Genomic DNA, 18728 nt, shown 5'->3' with positions numbered 1-18728 from the left:
TGGCATCAGTATGGTCCTTTTAGAAATGAATATGATGCTTTGATTTTTGTGATTAATTGATTCGATGTGATTCTCAAAAGTTAATTAAGTTTTAATTGCAATAAATTAGATGGAATCGTAGGTTTGAACTACGCGGTTATGCTATTTGAATGAACTGCGACTGCGCAGAAGCTTTTTTGTCAATTAGAAAAATTTTTCCCTTTTTGTTTTTTATAATTGATTTGAATTATTTTTTGTTTGACTTTGATTATTTTGATTTCTTCTTAAATGGTGATTAGTGATTGATTCACTTCTTATAATTGCTTATCTCCACAAGTTAAGGATTGATTTTTTGTGTTATTTGGGTTTTAATAGAAAACTATTATGTATAAATATGACAATATGCGAATGCCTCCTCCCCATGGTCCTCCTTTTCCTCCACCAGTTTCTCCTCAGCGACAACCAGTAACATCATTTCGACAAGGATTACCACCTTCACAACCACCACCTGATCATGTTATGATGCCTCCTCCACCCCATGGTGGACCACCTCATCCACCACCAGGTCATCCTAGAATGGCACCGCCACAACAGCAGCAACAACAACAACAATTACAACAACAGCAGCAACAGCAACAGCCACTCCAACCTCATGGATCACAACAAAGACCTATGATGCCTCCTGGTAACCATCAATCCGGTGGTATCATGTCACTCGGTGGACCACCACAGGGAGTAAATGTTGGACCAGGAGTAGGAATAGGAGTGGGAAATATTCCAAATAATGTTGGAGGTCTTGTTAATGTTAGTTCCAATATCGGTATGAGTAGTGTTGCAAGTGGTGGAATTGTAAGTGTAAGTAATACCGGAGGAAATGTAGGAATAGTGGGAGTCGGAGGAATGCCACAAGGAGGACCAATTGGAGTCGGTGGTGTGGGTGGTGTGGGTGGAATGAAACGTCCATTAATCTCTACCATGATGACTTCATCTCCAGTTCCATCTGCAACAATATCATCGTCAATATCAACATCATCATCATCACCTTCTCCATCATTAGTTGGTGGTGGAGTTGTAGGGGTTCCACCAGGAATTGTTTCTAGTGGAATAGTTGGTGGAGTAGGAGGAGGAGGAGGAGGAATTGTTGGAGTTATGGGACCAGGACCAGGACCTGGACCTGGACTTGGACCTGGACAAATAGCAGGACAATTAACAACGACATCAGCATCAACATCCACAACAACACCATCAATGAAAAAGAAAAAGAAACTTGGTGATGTTAATTTACAATCTAAAGTACGAGATTTAGTTCCAGAATCACAAGCTTACATGGATTTAATTTGTTTCGAGAAGAAGCTTGATTTTCATCTAAAGAGAAAAAGATTGGAGATAATTGAATCTTCGAAAAAACCAATGAAACTAAAACGTAAATTACGAATTTTCATCTCAAATACTTTTTTCCCCGGTAAACATGAAGTAGATGGAAATGGGGAAGAGTTACATGTTCCTTCATGGGAGTTGAGAGTTGAAGGTCGATTGTTGGATGATCAAAATACTCCTAAAATAGATCAGAGTAAAATCAAGAGGAAATTTTCCTCCTTCTTCAAATCTTTGGTGATCGAATTGGACAAAGATCTTTATGGTCCAGATAATCATCTTGTTGAATGGCATCGAACACCAAACACAACGGAAACCGATGGTTTCCAAGTTAAGAGACCAGGCAACAAGAATGTTCGATGTACCATTTTACTTCTTCTCGATTATCAACCGTTACAATTTCGATTGGATCCTCGATTAGCCCGTTTACTGGGTATTCACACACAAACACGACCAGTTATCATAAATGCTCTTTGGCAGTACATTAAAACGCATAAATTACAAGATGCTCATGAAAGAGAGTTTATCAATTGTGACAAATATTTAGAGCAAATATTTCAATGTGCAAGAATGAAATTTGCCGAAATCCCTTCCCGATTACATACACTTCTTCATCCTCCCGATCCAATTGTTATCAATCATTTGATTAGTGTTGAAGGACCAGAGACCAAGAAAACTTCTTGCTACGATATTGATGTGGAAGTTGATGATCCGTTGAAAGTTCAAATGAATAATTTTATTGTTTCCACACACAATCAACAAGACATACAAAATTTGGACAACAAGATTCATGAAACGGTGGAAACAATTAACCAATTGAAAACAAATAGAGAATTTTTCTTGTCATTTGCTAAAGATCCACAACAATTTATACATAAATGGTTACTTTCTCAAATGCGTGATCTCAAGGTATGTTTACTCTAATCACAATCAATCAACCCAACTAACTAATAATTACAATTATCTTTCTAATCATAGACAATGACTGATCAAGCTGGTAATCCAGAAGAGGAGAGACGATCAGACTTTTTCTTCCAACCCTGGACACAAGAAGCTGTTTGTCGTTACTTTTATGGTAAAGTTCAATTAAGAAGAGCTGAACTTGAACAAGCATTAGGAATAAGAAATGCTTAACATCATTAACTAATTACAAAAACAAGCTTCATCTTCATTAGATAATTTATACATAACCACTTCATCAGAATTGAAACCTTGTATCATCTTTTAAATTAGCATTTCATTTCTTTGTTTCATTGTGACTTCACCATTTTATATTTGTGAATAAAAGATTAAAGTAATTACTATATTATCAAGAATTTTCCAATTTATATCAAACTAATCAACTTTCAATCAGAAAATTAAACTTTTTCATTCGAAAAAGCGACATCTATTGGCCTAAACAAAGAAAATTTTCTAAAAATAAACTCACATGTTTTCTTGAAATGTGTTTGTTTTGATTGTTTTTGTTTCTCTTAACTATTTGTTTTAATTGTGTTTTCCTTAAATTGTTCTTTGTTTTGTGTTTTAATTAAGAATCTGATTCATATTTTCAAAGGATGACGTCCACTGAATACAAAACGTCTCGACTTGTGGTTAAAAATTTACCAAATACTGTGAGTATATTTGATTAAAAGGATTTTTATATCGATAGTTGATTTTATTTATCTCAATTATTTTATCATCTTGTTTTTTAGATAACTGGGGATAAGTTGAGGAAATTATTCTCCAAGGATTGTGAAGTTACTGATTTACAATTAAAGTTCAAACAGGGAGGTAGATTCAGAAATTTCGCTTTCGTTGGTTACAAGAGTGAAGATGAAGCGGAACGAGTTAAAGAAGCGATGAATAATACTTGTATTGGCCAGAATAGAATTTGTGTTGAATTTTGTCGGAAACTTGGTGATGGACAAAAAGAAAAGGGTAAAGGTAAAAAGAAAGATGGAATCAAAGGACAAGAGGCAGTGGATGAAGATGAAAAATCTCTTGATTCTAAAGGAAAAGAAAAGAAAGAATCAATTGTCAGTGAATTTAATGAGCTTGAAAAAGATCCAGAATTCTTGGAGTTCATACAAACTCAGAGGAATATCAGCTCGTTGAAACAGAAAGTTTGGCAAAATGATGATGTTCCAACTACTAATGATACTAAAGTGGTGGAGAAGAAAAAGTCTAAAGAAAACAAAGAAAGTAAAAAAGAGGAAAAGGAAAAGGAAACAAAAACTAAACCTTGTGTCAAAGGAACCTTCAAATTTACTGTAAAGATCAAAAGATTCCCCAAAAATAAGTGTAAGAAAAGTGTAATCAAACAATTCATGGCACCTTTGAAGCCAAAAAGTGTCCGAGTTGTTCGTAATCCAAAAGGAATGGCGTTTGTATCCTTCGAAACGGAGGCTGAGATGAACAAGGCCTTAAGTAAAGATCGAAATGTTTTCGAGGGTGAACAGATTTATGTTTGTAAATGTCAGAATGAAGAAATGAAGGAAGAACCCAAGATGAAAAATCCTAAAGATCGAGTTGAGAAACAAGTGTCCGAAGATGTTCTGGTTGACACTGGTCGTCTTTTCGTTCGTAATTTATACTACAAATGTACAGAAGAAGAGCTGGAAAAGTTATTCGCCCAATATGGAGACATTGCTGAAGTACATTTACCAATCGACGTTGAAACCAAGACAATCAAAGGTTTCGGTTTTGTTACTTTCGTTTTCCCGAACATGCAATCAAAGCTTTTAGTGAATTAGATGGAACCATTTTCCAAGGGCGAACCCTTCACATTATACCGGGTGAGAGTAAAATTGAAGGAAGAGGAGCAAATTTAGAAGGTAAAAGTTCATACAAAAAACAACAAGAACTAGAAAATAGGAGGAAATCTGGTAAAGGATATAATTGGAATTCACTGTTTCTCAATCCCAACGCAATATCGGAAGTGATAAGTGAACGTTACAATGTGAATAAAAGTCAATTACTCTTGGAAGGTAAAAAGGAAGAGTCGATTATCGTTCGAATGGCCTTGGCTGAAACTCAAATCGTCAACGAAGCTGCTCGATTTTTGAAAGAAAATGGAGTAAAACTTGACGCTTTCAGTGACTCGGAAAGCACTCGAAGTAAAACTGTTTTTCTCATTAAAAACATCCCCGCCAAAACCGAGGCTCATGAACTCAGAGAGATTCTTGAACCTTATGGGACAATTAAAAGATTCATTTTACCACCGTTAGCAGTTACAGCGATTGTTGAAGCTGATAATCCAGTGGAAGCGAGAGCGATGTTCAAGAAATTAGCTTATCTTAATTTTAAATTAACTCCATTATACCTCGAATGGGCTCCGGTTGATGTATTTGATCAGAAAGAATCAACAGATTCGAATGGAAAAAATGACCAACCAACTGATGAATCGTCAAAATCGGAATCGAAAAGTGATCAAAATCACCAAACCGTTGCAATCGAAGATGATTGTGAACCAGAAACAACCATTTTAATCAAAGGATTGAACTTTGCAACCACCGAGGAAGGAATATCAGATCACTTTTCCAAGTGTGGAAAAGTCGCTAGTGTTACTATTTCGAAGAAAAAAATGTCCGATGGAACATTAAAATCGCTGGGTTATGGGTTTATTCAATTTAAAGAAAGAAAAGCCGCTCAAAAAGCGATGAAATCTTTACAAAGTTCAGTTTTGGATGATCGAGCAATTGAATTACAATTATCACGAGTACAGAAAGATAAGACCGATGTTATCAAAGCCGAAAGAGCGGCTAGGCCAAAGATCACTGAACAAACGGGAAGTAAATTAGCCATTCGAAATATTCCATTCGAAGCTACTGTTAAAGACATTAAACAACTTTTCGAAGCTTTTGGACAGTTGAAATTTGTTCGACTTCCGAAAAGACTGGCCGGTGAAGGAACTCACAGAGGTTTTGGTTTCGTAGAATTCGTCAACAAAGAAGACGCTAAACGCGCCTACGAAGCGTTAAGTCTAAGCACTCATTTACTCGGACGTCGATTAGTCTTGGAATGGGCTGCACCCGACGCGAACGACGGAAAAGAAAGCGAAAGCTTAGAAACGGCCACAAAAAGAGTTCGATACTTCATCGACACCGAACCAGCTAAACAATTTAAAAAATCAGCGCTAGTGGAAGATTTGAATAAATCAAAGAAGAAAAAATTTGCCGATGATTTTGACGACATGTGAAGAGAAATTGTAACAAAAGATTATAATTTTTTTTTCTATTCCATTTTTTCATCAATTAACAGAGAAATTAAATTATTTGTTTCAATTGTTGTGTAATAAAGTTAAATTAATCTACAATAACAATTTAGAATCAATTGTAAGATTTATTTTCATGTCACTTTTGGGAGACAAAAGTTTTTATGAGAAATTTTCGTTTTCAATTAAAACAATTCAGCAATTTGACTGATCTTTGATTAAGACAATTTGCATTTTCGATGATTAGTAAGATAATTGTGAATGGAAGCAAAAACAAAATGTTGTAAAATTATCATGGTAAATGAGAATTGATTGGAAATCGATTAGTTAATTGATTCCATGAGAATCTTGTGATTACAAAATTTCATAATTGAATTTAATGTTACTATAAATATTAGAGTAAATTCAATTAGCTTATTTACAAGAGGAATTGAGGAAAAGAAACATTCTGGTTGTAAATTTTTGGAATGAGAATCTCAAAAGAAATGTTTAAATTTAAGTTAATACGATTATTGAAATTAAAATAAAATTTAGACCAATTTAATTTCTTTTAAATCATCAAGAGTATATATGCTTTTCCAATCAAACTTTGGTGTACGTAATGATGTAATACAATGCCAATCACAGAATTCAAATAAGTTACGAGTAATACCATAGCTGAAAAGGAAAAAGAAAGAAAAAATTGTTAGAATGTAATTAAATTTTAAATTGGATAATTAACTTACTGGAAAGGACTGATTGGATCTCCTTGAGGGCTTTTGATGAAATAATGATATCGATGGCATTTCATCCGTTCGTTTGTAGTCATACCTAAAATACAAACCTAAATAAATTGAAGTAAAACGATTGATTTAGATGATTGAATAGAAAATTAGCGAGCAATTAACTAACTTGATATAATTGACAAAATAGAAGACTAGAAACCCAAATGAAATGAAGTAATGATAAGGAAAATCCAAGAATAACCCAACCACTGGCTCTTAATATTTCACCAGCATAAGATAAACCGGTGATCTCTTGATCAATGTTGGAATCCCAAACTAGGAAAGAGAAAGAAATTTAATAGCAAACAATTAGAATGGTTGGAAATATATTTGAGTGTAAAAAAACTCACAAAGGATTGATGAGTAGATGAAAATAGCACACATAATCACTACGGAGATTAAATACCAAACAAAGTATTTATGATTATCGGCACCGACACAGTTCTTGACCCAAGGGCAATGATGATCAAATCTTGCGACGCAAACATTACAAAAGGTACAATGTTTAGATCTCAAAGGCCGTTTAACTAAACAGGTATAACAATACCAAGCAGAGTCAAAGTCACTCCTTTCAGCCAATTCGATGATGGTTTTAAATTTTTCCTCGCGATTACTTGATATTATTCCAGGATCACTTTTCCATGTTTTATAAAAACTATAGACTAATAAGGTAGAAAAGCCAACACATAATATCAGTAACCAGGGAGGCATATCTATTGATAGAGAGAGAAAAAGAGAGAGTGAAAGAGAATGGAAAAAATAATAATTCCAATATCAGATCACCAATGTGAGATTAGTTGATTGTTTTGGTGAGAAATAAAAAACTTACAAAACATTAGAGTAAAAATAATTGTCATATATAACCAGAATTTTGTCGCAAGGTAAATTGAGATGGGCCAATAGTGACAAACATCATCGTGATGACTTAATTTGCAGGTAATAAGGATCATACTGAAAAAGATTAGTGATTTCCAAAAATATATCAACTCTGAATTTAAAATGGTTCCCAAAGCGAAATAGATTAAAAAAGGTACACTACTGAGTGCATAGTTTTTGTATTTCTGTGAGAGGAAGATAGAAATGACAATAATTAGTAAATGATACGAAAATTGATCAATGTTGAAATTGAAACTACGATTAACCTTTTCTTTGTACAATCTTATATACCAAGATTTGGAAGGAAGTTTCTTTTCATCTGCAGCCTCTTCAATCCTTTTCGCTAACCAAGTGACATTTAATCGTCTTGCCATTTCTTGAGGTGTATCACCATGAACATTTTGAATGAAAACATTGGCTCCAGCGTTAATTAGATTGGAAACTGCATTACTATTTCTCGAATAGATTGCAAGATGAAGAGCAGTATTGTTCTCTTTAATATCACATATATTGAGACTAGCCCCAAGATTTATTAGTAATCTAGTAGGATCTTGACTGTAAAGATGCAGAAAACAGATTAATTACGATAATTTGTCAATAGTGCAAAGAAATTAAAATTGATTGTTAGCTTACGTTGTGGTTCGAAATGCAGCCCACATTAACGCGGTTCGACCGAAATATGCGTCTGGCACATTAATATCAACTCCTTTAGCAAGAAGATAAGCAACTATGCCAGTTTTACCGAATTGAGCGGCAAGATGTAAACAATTAAAACCCTCTGAGTCCATGATTGTTGGATCAGCTCCATGTTTCATGAGCAACACAACCATTTTCAAATGTCCTACACTGGTGGCCCAATGAAGAGGAGTTGACTTGGTTTCACCTCCAACAGCATCGACCACTGCCCCTTTCAATATTAAATATTTAACAATCTCCGACCTATTATTAATTGCTGCCCAATGAAGAAGGGTAACATTTTCAGTATCTCGTTGATTAACGTCAAATCCTGATTCAATTATCTCTTTAACTTTATCATAACCACCATAACGTGTTGCCTCAAAAATTAACAACGATGGTGATGAATCTGTACCATCCATTGTCCAACTGTATCAACTGGTATCATAAGAGATTCAATTATCGTAGTAATTTCTTCATTGAACTTTTAACTAATTGTTGTCAAAGAGAATCACAATCAAAAGGGGAAACAATCAACCAGATGGGAGTAAATCACAATTACAATGGAAACATGAAAATTGAAATGAGTCAATTTTCAAATAGAAAACAAACCGAACATCAGGTGACATCTGGTGGAGAGAAATTTTTTCATTAAGTTTGTGGAGATTTTTGAATTTCTATTAACATCCCGCTTTCTGTCAGCTGTTAGTTTTAATTGTTACAATTAAGATAATGTGGATATTTTAAATTAGAGGGATTTTTCGTTTTACTTTTTGTTTGGTGGACAATTTTTCTTTGACTCAGTAAATTTGATCGATAGATTTTCAATCGAGTAAAAGATTTATTTTGTTAAAAATTGTTGTATGTAAACATTAATTATTATATGAGAAAATGATTATAAATTATGAAAGTCTTTTAATAATTAGTAAATGATGTTAAGCATTTCTTATTCCTAATGCTTGTTCAAGTTCAGCTCTTCTTAATTGAACTTTACCATAAAAGTAACGACAAACAGCTTCTTGTGTCCAGGGTTGGAAGAAAAAGTCTGATCGTCTCTCCTCTTCTGGATTACCAGCTTGATCAGTCATTGTCTATGATTAGAAAGATAATTGTAATTATTAGTTGTTGGTGGATTGATTGTGATTATAGTAAACATACCTTGAGATCACGCATTTGAGAAAGTAACCATTTATGTATAAATTGTTGTGGATCTTTAGCAAATGACAAGAAAAATTCTCTATTTGTTTTCAATTGGTTAATTGTTTCCACCGTTTCATGAATCTTGTTGTCCAAATTTTGTATGTCTTGTTGATTGTGTGTGGAAACAATAAAATTATTCATTTGAACTTTCAACGGATCATCAACTTCCACATCAATATCGTAGCAAGAAGTTTTCTTGGTCTCTGGTCCTTCAACACTAATCAAATGATTGATAACAATTGGATCGGGAGGATGAAGAAGTGTATGTAATCGGGAAGGGATTTCGGCAAATTTCATTCTTGCACATTGAAATATTTGCTCTAAATATTTGTCACAATTGATAAACTCTCTTTCATGAGCATCTTGTAATTTATGCGTTTTAATGTACTGCCAAAGAGCATTTATGATAACTGGTCGTGTTTGTGTGTGAATACCCAGTAAACGGGCTAATCGAGGATCCAATCGAAATTGTAACGGTTGATAATCGAGAAGAAGTAAAATGGTACATCGAACATTCTTGTTGCCTGGTCTCTTAACTTGGAAACCATCGGTTTCCGTTGTGTTTGGTGTTCGATGCCATTCAACAAGATGATTATCTGGACCATAAAGATCTTTGTCCAATTCGATCACCAAAGATTTGAAGAACGAGGAAAATTTCCTCTTGATTTTACTCTGATCTATTTTAGGAGTATTTTGATCATCCAACAATCGACCTTCAACTCTCAACTCCCATGAAGGAACATGTAACTCTTCCCCATTTCCATCTACTTCATGTTTACCGGGGAAAAAAGTATTTGAGATGAAAATTCGTAATTTACGTTTTAGTTTCATTGGTTTTTTCGAAGACTCAATTATCTCCAATCTTTTTCTCTTTAGATGAAAATCAAGCTTCTTCTCGAAACAAATTAAATCCATGTAAGCTTGTGATTCTGGAACTAAATCTCGTACTTTAGATTGTAAATTAACATCACCAAGTTTCTTTTTCTTTTTCATTGATGGTGTTGTTGTGGATGTTGATGCTGATGTCGTTGTTAATTGTCCTGCTATTTGTCCAGGTCCAAGTCCAGGTCCAGGTCCTGGTCCTGGTCCCATAACTCCAACAATTCCTCCTCCTCCTCCTCCTACTCCTACTCCACCAACTATTCCACTAGAAACAATTCCTGGTGGAACCCCTACAACTCCACCACCAACTAATGATGGAGAAGGTGATGATGATGATGTTGATATTGACGATGATATTGTTGCAGATGGAACTGGAGATGAAGTCATCATGGTAGAGATTAATGGACGTTTCATTCCACCCACACCACCGACTCCACCGACACCAATTGGTCCTCCTTGTGGCATTCCTCCAACTCCCACTATTCCTACATTTCCTCCGGTATTACTTACACTTACAATTCCACCACTTGCAACACTACTCATACCGATATTGGAACTAACATTAACAAGACCTCCAACATTATTTGGAATATTTCCCACTCCTATTCCTACTCCTGGTCCAACATTTACTCCCTGTGGTGGTCCACCGAGTGACATGATACCACCGGATTGATGGTTACCAGGAGGCATCATAGGTCTTTGTTGTGATCCATGAGGTAGTGGCTGTTGCTGTTGCTGCTGTTGTGGCGGTGCCATTCTAGGATGACCTGGTGGTGGATGAGGTGGTCCACCATGGGGTGGAGGAGGCATCATAACATGATCAGGTGGTGGTTGTGAAGGTGGTAATCCTTGTCGAAATGATGTTACTGGTTGTCGCTGAGGAGAAACTGGTGGAGGAAAAGGAGGACCATGGGGAGGAGGCATTCGCATATTGTCAGGTCGATGCATTTCCAATTAACAAATTCGATTACTTTAAACAGATTCACATGAAAATAAAGTTAACACTCGAAAGAATAATGACAAACACTCTTTTGACAGTAAATTAAATACATTGGTTATTAAGTAATTAACTTGGAAACAAACAAAATCAAACCTTTGTATCTGAGCTTCTTCTTCAACCCAAGAGATGTCTACACGTGCGAAAAATCAGCGTTGTCATGGTTACTCCAAATACGCGGTAAATGTAATCATATGAAAAATTCTCGATCATAAATTAATCATTTTCTTTTCGAAAATCAATTTGTTGGTTCAGTCATTTTATTGAATTACATTCATTAAAATCGTTTTTATATTATCGCAGGATGAATTAAAATGTTGCCTTCAATAGAGTTTATCTTGACTTGAGAATGTAATATAAATTAATTTAGTGATAACATACAATTATTTCATCAACTCATTTGATAATTTGATTGTTTTTTGAGTGAAATTAATGATCTTTTTTTGTTGAAGAGTAGAGACTGTAGTTAAATTTGACTATGGGCTGATATTTGCAGAAATTTTGATCAGCATTTCCGTTACATTCGATTGATGAGCTTTAGAACCATATTATTATAAATGATACTTTGTATCAAATTGATATAAGAAAAGGGTCATTGCAATTTTCCGACTACAATCAAGAGCCAACAATCAAATTAACTGGAAAGGGAGAGAGAGAGAAAGAAAAGAGAAACAAAGAGAATAAATTATTATTAGAAAAATACTATTAAGGGGCTGATGAGAAATGTAAACTCTTGGAATATAATTCAAAACATACATATCATTATTAACTAAATAGGAAAAATTAATAATAATACAGATATTGCATGTGATGATAATGATGCTGATGATAATCAAAGAAGCGAAAAGATAAAATAAAAATAAGAGAAACAAAAAAAATTCATACAGAAAAAAAGAGAATCTATTTTATACTTACAATCAACAGACTCCGAACATCATCAACCATTAACCATTTTTTTCTTTGCAGCTAATTCCTCTCTCTCTCTCTCTCTCTCTCTCTCTCTTTGACCATTATCCTCCATCAATGTTAACATGGCTCCTCCTTACCTATCATTAGGTCTAATCAAGGTAATTACGGGATCATTAGTCGATGATGATCAACTGCAGAAGCACAGAATCAACATCAACAGAGCAGAGCTTCAGTTAACCAATTCAACTTCTTTCAACTTTTCTCTTTTGGTTCCAACGCAGCAACATGATGATGATGATGATGATGGAGAAGAGAAGAAAAAGAGAGAAACTCATCCAACTCTAAACCAGATCTTACACAGAGATTCATCATCATCGTCTATGGATTGTGTGTGAGGTAAAATGTTGCACCCATTTATTGGCCTTTAGCAAGTTACCAAAGAAGAAGAAAATAAATACAACTATACATTCACCGCCCAATCGTTTTTGAGAAGGCCCATTATCACTGGTCATTTGGGGAACCACGAATAATCATCGTTGGGAGTCATGGGTGGTAAAAAGAGAAGAGAGAGTCAAGAATAAGATGATGATGATGATGATGAAGCATCTCAAGAAAAGGTGGAAGATGCTGGCGAAAAAAAAAGAAAAGGGAGAGAGAGAGAGAGAGAAAAAAAAAGATGACGATAAGAATGAGAATGAGAATGATGAAAGGTTGTCTTAGAGTAGAAAACAAACAAACAAACAAACAAACCTGATCCAACAACAAGTTATGGTTTAATCCTGATGATTTTTATATATTATTACTGAAAGAGTAAAGAAAAGAAGATGAAAGAAGTAAAAAAAATCATCAACACAGAAATAGAAGAAAAAATTAAAAAAACTCAGAAAACATAATCATAACGTTTGACTTGTTGAACCTCAAACTAAAGATTTGAAGGTAAAGAAAAAGATTCTCATTCAGGTTAGATTGTGATCAACTTGATTAGAAAATAATTACAACAATCAAAATGATACGTACAGTTAATAGTTTCCAAATAGAAGAGAATAACAAATTAAAAAAAGAAAACAGATTAAAGAGATTAAATTTTAATCTCTTTCAAGATTCGATCACATGTTAAGATCCATATCCGGATCAATTAGATATTCTAATGAGTCCGAACAATTTGATTCTCCAATTGTTTTGGTGTTCGTTTGGTTAACAATTAAATTGTTTATTCTCTTTAATTGTAACTATTTGTAATCAATTATTCTTAATTCGTTATAAAGAGAAGAATATATTAAAGGATTACCCCAATTCTTTTAGTATTTTTATCGCTGGGTAAGTTGTTTGTTTTGTTTCGTTTCCATTTGTCATGTTACCTTTTTACCTTTTTCTTTTTCTTTTTTTTGATTGTGTTTTCTTTTCTCAACAATGGTGAATATTTGTCTTCACTTATTTTTCTTGACCCGTGTTTCGTTTTGATTGTGAACGATCAAAAATACTTAACATTGACCGATTATTGTATTTACAATAAACTGTTAAAGGTAATCATTAAGAAGATGATGATGTTGATTATGATGGTTAATCGCAATAACAATAAGATGACAAAATTTAAGACCAACACACAACATTCTTGATTGTTATTATAATTCATTACATTGTATTCTTGTTTGTTAGTGTGTTAAATATTCAATGTTTTTATTTTATTCTCTTCTCCATCATTTCATTTATATAAATAATGATAATAATTTTTTTTTCACTTTTCTTCCAACAGTTTTTTTCTCTTTTTTTGGCTCTTCTCTATTCTCTCTCTCTCTCTCTCTCTCTACTGTTGCAACATTGGAAACAGGAAAATAACAATAAAAAAACTGGATTTCTCATCTTCTCATCTCTGGACAAGATTAAGCTCAATATTTATATTATTATTTATCTTCAAAAAGTATTATTTATATGTGTTCATCGTTGTTACTTTCTAAAAGCTTAATCTCTTACCGAATCATTTAAAGTCGATCATCATCAACAACAACATCACACAGAGAGGAAAGATAAGGATATAAACCATTGGATTCTCTCATCTTCTTATGCAAGGATCAATATCGACCGTGTAAGTTACTAGTAAAAGCCGTTGGAGAAACTGAAGAGAAAGAAGAAGAGAGAGAGAGAGAGAGAGAGATGATGAGGATGAGGATGTCATATAGTAAGAGAGAGAGAAAAGAGCGAGAAATGATGATGAAAATGAGAGAGGAAAATGATGAAGAAGGAGAGAGGTTTTATCATCTTTTCCCCTTTAAACTCCCTTTATCTCTCTAGGCCGTTACTCTTGTTCAATAACAAGGCTTGAGGCTCACAAGAGTCCTTAGGGTGTACATTTTGGTCCCCGGGCCCAAAATTAGGCTCTGACAACTCACCCGTCATCTTTTTATCTTCTCTTTCATCCATCCCCTTCGCTCTCTCATTCTCTCTCTCTCCTTCCATCTCCACTAGTAGATTTGTGGATGCTCCCTTTGCATCGGAGCTTTTGGTTGTTTCAACATTTGTGATCAAATTTGTAATTTTTTTTTACTCTAAATTTAATTGATTATTTATTATTACTCAAAGTGTTGAATGAATTTAATTGCTAATGCAGTGAACCTAATATTTTTTCCGTCTCATTGTGTTGATTAATTTTTCTCTGCAATCATTTTTGTGTAAATTGATGATTCTTTAAGTTCACAATTAGGTTTACCTTTATCTTTCTCATTCTTCTCTTCTCTCTCCTTTCTATCTTTATTTTTTTTTCTCTTCTCATATTTTTTCTTCTTTTGCTTCATCTTCTTGTTCAATAATAATCTTTTTTTTTCTCTCTTCATTTTCTTCATACCGGGTAACATAATTTCCTTTTCCATCACCACCAAAACCACCATCAACATCACCATTCATTTTGCTGTATTCATTTTTCTTGCTTCGTCTTCAACTTTTACAACTTCAACATAAACAGCATCATCACCATCACCATCTTTCATACTCCCTTTCTTTATAATCTCCTTACCCTAACCAATTATTTCACCATTCACACTCCACCATTATACTTTTGCAACCATTGAGTTGATCAATTTTCTAGTGTATCATTGTGTCATCTTTATCCCTTAGATGTATGACCAACAACCCACCGGGCAGCAACAATGCCCGGTTATTGAACCAACAGTGGAAAACATTGAAATGCTCATTTATGAGCTTTATTATTGTGGTGAGAGAAATGTATTTGCCAATAAACAGTTGACTCTGTTCCAAAATTCAAAGGAATCATGGGATTTCTGTTGGTTACTACTTTTACCCAGTAAACCTGTTGAGGTTCAACATTTTGGTGCCTCTTGTATTCACCATAAAATAGCCAAATGTTGGCATGAACTGGATAACAATGAGGAAATTAAAATTGCTCTACGTACCAAATTGTTGGATACCCTTTGCAAATACATGATGGATGGTAATCTACGTATTGTTCAAACCAAATTGTGCGTTGCCCTTTCATCTTATGTCATTCGAACTGTAGACAATTGTTGGCCCACTGCGGTTTGTGATCTCATTGAAAATTTGCATCCTGGCAAATTATCTCACATCCCGGTTCCTAAAGTCATTAATACCCTTGTGGAGATACTCACTGTAATACCTGAGGAGTTCAACTCAACCAATATGTCCTACACCGAGAAACCAATGATTCGTCAACTGTTTATCCAATCAATTGATCATATTTTCAGTGTAATTAAAACAATCATGGAACAACCAAATTTAGGTGCTGATGTTAAACACATGGCGATTAAATGTTTCGCCAATTGGTCACAAAATTTTGGTTCCCTTATCTTAAGTGATCTTCATGATACTATTATTAACCTTATACTCAATGAGATCAGTAATGAAGAGCTGTCAGTTTGCTGTGTTGAGGCGATTACCAACATCTATTCCCACCCCGAGATACATCGATATCCTAATACGGTTCTCAAACTGATTGACAAGATAATACGATTTGAAGATCTTCTCAATTCAAGTATTAAAGATCAAAACATGTTCCTTTCAGGAACCTTATACAACCTTTATATTAGTATCGGTGAGACCCATTCCCGTCTCCTTTTGGACACCATAATTGCACGTGAACAATGTCGAGACAATATCCTCAAATTATTAAGAATAATTTTACAATGTTCTGCCACCGCAGGCTATTATCCAATAGATGAGACCTGTAGTGAGCAAGCATTTAACTTTTGGTACACCTTTCAAGATGATATAATTGGAAGTGAACAGGAAAAAATTCCAACCTTTCTAACTCTATTCAATCCACTTTATCATTCATTGATTGATACACTTCTGGTCAAAGTTCAATATCCTCCGGATTCTGTTTACTCAAATGATTGGACTAGTGAGGATAAGGAAAGTTTCCGATGCTATCGACAGGATATTGGCGATTGTCTAATGTACTGTTACAATATGCTTCGAGTCTCCATGTTATCCTCCCTCATGTCCCATTTTACCCTCTCTCTTAATCACATGAATCAAAGTTTGACCACCGGCTCCGAAAAACCCTGGCAATACCTGGAGGCGGTTATGTTTGCTTTTAGTTCAATCGCTGAGAACGTGGACATTACGGAAAGTGTTTATATAACAAAACTATTCGAGTCACTAAATCTGATTCCTTTTAATCAGCTCAAATCACCTCGTCTCATTGCAACCATCATGGAGATGTTTGGATCTTACTGTGAATGGATCTACAATCATCCCGAATTTCTACCCGGGGTTCTTTCACTTCTTCTCATGGGCCTAAAAAGTGATCATATCGCCATTGTTACCTCAACAATGGCCCTGAAAGATATTACCCGTGAATGTCAACCCCTTATGGTGCCCTATGCCCATCAACTGTTAACTGCCTGTGAGGAAAGTTTAAGGCAAGAATCTCCCTTAGCAAACAAGGAACGATCCCGACTCATGTGTACCATTGGTCAAGTTTTAACGGTTATGCCTCATGATTATGTGATGAACTATTTAAATGTTATTCTACCTCCAATCCTCCATAGTCTCCAAGAATCTCTGGATCCCAAAATCTCCGCTTGTACCAATTTACCCTCAGTTCGTAATATTGTTGTTGCTCAGGTCAACATGTTGACAATGTTATTTGCAACCCTTGACCCTGACTTCAAACAGGTCGACCCCGAATCAAATGAACAAATTAAAGTCAGATTTAAAGAAGAGAAAAGAGAAATGCATCCTGGTTTCCCGGTTTTCAAAGAGGTTTGTTAACTTTATTCTTATCATTAACTTCATCTTCTTTTCATCTTCATCATCTTCATCATTTTGATAATCAAGAAATCACGAAAGCATAAAAAAAAATTGATAAAAATGATTTATTGATTTGAACTTTTATTTTTTCTCCCTCTCTCTCTTTATCTCTTTTTAGATTCTCCCTCTACTTAATGGAGTGGTTACTAAATGGTCAGCCGACGAAGCGGTTATCGATGCAGTCTCTGAGTGTTTTAAACGATCCTTAGCCAATCTCCTTGACCATGTGAAGCCCCTTGTTATGGACATTATCTCCATGATTAACTCAGTCTACTCAATTTCCTTCCAACCCTCTCTCCTTGACATTCTTAAACAAATAATGATTCTTTTTGGAACGGATAGTGACCTGCAACCCTACCTGATACCCTTTTATGGTCAAATATGTAATTTAACGGTTGCAAATTGTGCTGATGTGAGACAAAATAGTTCCTTAATTGAATTCTTTTACTCGGTGACCGCTTTAATAATGAAAAAAGTGCCCATTGTTCACAAATCGATGGATATTGATTCCCTTTCAATGTTCCAATGTGCTATGGCGGCGCTTATAGCTGCTGAGAAGCCCACTGTTCGAGCGGTGACAAGTTTTATCACAGAATTTATCCACAAAAGTCGGGACCAAGAGCAATTACAACGAATAGTCTTGTCGGAAGGTGAATCCCTGGTTGGTCAAGTGTTAAACGTTATCGGAGGCGATTGTTCACCTCGAATCAATGTTGACTTAATGACCGATATCTTAGTCGCTCTTAATTCAAAGTATCCAGAATATTTTTCCCGTTGGTTATCTGTATATGTAAATAAGCAAGATTTTCCAACCGCCAAAGCGTCGACCGGAGCTAAAGAGCTTTTTGTTAAATCAGTTCTTCGAGAGAAACGAAGTAAACGAAAGATCAAAGAGCTTGTCAACGAATTCGCACTAATCTGTCGAGGTCTCATTGGAACCGAATATGCTCAACAACAAATTAAGCTACCATACTAATTAACTAAATTTGAAAATCACCAATGAAAACAAACAATGAAACAAAAAGTTGCAGTTAGGAAATAATTACTAGGAAAACCAAACAATTAAAAAGAAACAAAAAATCCAACAATGACAATGACAATGACCATGTCAATTGATAATGATGATGTGTAAAAGATGAGATATAAATATTTAATTATATATTTATATTTACACAATTAATTACAGTATTTGATCACTTGAACTGTTTTCATTTCAACAGCAATTAATCTGTACAATTAATCGTGTTCAACCAATCCACAGAGGAAGAGAGATAGAGAATCAACAACAGAAACAACAGAGAAAAAGTTAATTGTTATCATTCATTCTAATTGATATTTGATCACTTTTAATCATTATCAATACGATGATAATAATGATTAATTTATCCTTCATTTCAAGATGACAATTTAGATGGAAAACAAAAATTCACCAACAATAATCATCATTAACATATAAATGAGTCTCTCAAATGATACAACAAATTTGCGACTAATTTACTAAGCATAATAATTTATAATCATATTCACAATCAATTTAATCAACTAATTACCACAACACACACACAGAGAGAGAGAGAGACGGAAACAATTTAAA

At 34.5% G+C, this 18728-nt stretch overlaps 5 protein-coding genes across 8 annotated transcripts; 3 read left to right on the top strand and 2 right to left on the bottom strand.

Moving 5' to 3' along the window:
* Positions 1-212: 212 nt before the first annotated feature.
* Positions 213-2662, top strand: LOC128398116 (brahma-associated protein of 60 kDa-like). Its single transcript, XM_053358940.1, has 2 exons — positions 213-2262; positions 2332-2662. Exons 1-2 carry the CDS (start codon positions 364-366, stop codon positions 2485-2487), a joined length of 2055 nt encoding a protein of 684 aa, XP_053214915.1. The 5' UTR covers positions 213-363; the 3' UTR covers positions 2488-2662.
* A 118-nt stretch (positions 2663-2780) lies between these two features.
* Positions 2781-5656, top strand: LOC128398080 (probable RNA-binding protein 19). Its single transcript, XM_053358898.1, is given in 3 exon segments — positions 2781-2966; positions 3048-4050; positions 4053-5656. Coding segments are annotated over 3 exon segments (2541 nt in total). The 5' UTR covers positions 2781-2909; the 3' UTR covers positions 5534-5656.
* Positions 5657-5875: 219 nt separating this feature from the next.
* Positions 5876-8448, bottom strand: LOC128398141 (palmitoyltransferase ZDHHC17-like). Its single transcript, XM_053358971.1, has 7 exons — positions 7822-8448; positions 7455-7743; positions 7142-7373; positions 6663-7025; positions 6440-6588; positions 6274-6371; positions 5876-6205 (listed from the first exon to the last, which is right to left on the bottom strand). The coding sequence occupies exons 1-7, from the start codon at positions 8283-8285 to the stop codon at positions 6079-6081; spliced, it is 1722 nt and encodes a 573-aa protein (XP_053214946.1). The 5' UTR covers positions 8286-8448; the 3' UTR covers positions 5876-6078.
* A 236-nt stretch (positions 8449-8684) lies between these two features.
* Positions 8685-11048, bottom strand: LOC128398125 (brahma-associated protein of 60 kDa-like). Its single transcript, XM_053358950.1, has 2 exons — positions 9022-11048; positions 8685-8954 (listed from the first exon to the last, which is right to left on the bottom strand). Exons 1-2 carry the CDS (start codon positions 10891-10893, stop codon positions 8799-8801), a joined length of 2028 nt encoding a protein of 675 aa, XP_053214925.1. The 5' UTR covers positions 10894-11048; the 3' UTR covers positions 8685-8798.
* Positions 11049-13011: 1963 nt separating this feature from the next.
* LOC128398038 (importin-13-like) lies at positions 13012-18560 on the top strand. Of its 4 annotated transcripts, none has more exons than XM_053358865.1 (4): positions 13012-13168; positions 13605-13934; positions 14960-17086; positions 17253-18560. In XM_053358865.1, exons 3-4 carry the CDS (start codon positions 14960-14962, stop codon positions 18108-18110), a joined length of 2985 nt encoding a protein of 994 aa, XP_053214840.1. In that variant the 5' UTR covers positions 13012-13168; positions 13605-13934; the 3' UTR covers positions 18111-18560. The 4 variants fall into 4 exon arrangements, with proteins under 4 accessions (XP_053214840.1, XP_053214821.1, XP_053214825.1 ...); XM_053358846.1 differs by having other exon boundaries at positions 14808-17086; XM_053358850.1 differs by lacking the exon at positions 13012-13168 and adding an exon at positions 13225-13374 and having other exon boundaries at positions 14808-17086.
* Positions 18561-18728: the final 168 nt, after the last annotated feature.

The sequence above is a fragment of the Panonychus citri genome, unplaced genomic scaffold (genome assembly GCF_014898815.1).
Source record: "Panonychus citri isolate SS breed McGregor unplaced genomic scaffold, ASM1489881v1 Contig00001, whole genome shotgun sequence".
NCBI lineage: Eukaryota > Metazoa > Arthropoda > Arachnida > Trombidiformes > Tetranychidae > Panonychus > Panonychus citri.
Note: the sequence above shows the minus strand (reverse complement) of the source record. Positions and strands in the feature narration are given on the sequence as shown.

Coding starts and splice junctions, on each gene's coding strand:
- LOC128398116 (XM_053358940.1), top strand. CDS start 364: ATGTATAAATATGACAATATGCGAATGCCTCCTCCCCATGGTCCTCCT. Junction 2,263..2,331: donor CTCAAATGCGTGATCTCAAG/GTATGTTTACTC, acceptor TTCTAATCATAG/ACAATGACTGATCAAGCTGG.
- LOC128398141 (XM_053358971.1), bottom strand. CDS start 8,285: ATGGATGGTACAGATTCATCACCATCGTTGTTAATTTTTGAGGCAACA. Junction 7,374..7,454: donor TAAGATTGTACAAAGAAAAG/GTTAATCGTAGT, acceptor TTCCTCTCACAG/AAATACAAAAACTATGCACT. Junction 6,589..6,662: donor CATCTACTCATCAATCCTTT/GTGAGTTTTTTT, acceptor TCTCTTTCCTAG/TTTGGGATTCCAACATTGAT.
- LOC128398125 (XM_053358950.1), bottom strand. CDS start 10,893: ATGCATCGACCTGACAATATGCGAATGCCTCCTCCCCATGGTCCTCCT. Junction 8,955..9,021: donor CTCAAATGCGTGATCTCAAG/GTATGTTTACTA, acceptor TTCTAATCATAG/ACAATGACTGATCAAGCTGG.
- LOC128398038 (XM_053358865.1), top strand. CDS start 14,960: ATGTATGACCAACAACCCACCGGGCAGCAACAATGCCCGGTTATTGAA. Junction 17,087..17,252: donor GTTTCCCGGTTTTCAAAGAG/GTTTGTTAACTT, acceptor ATCTCTTTTTAG/ATTCTCCCTCTACTTAATGG.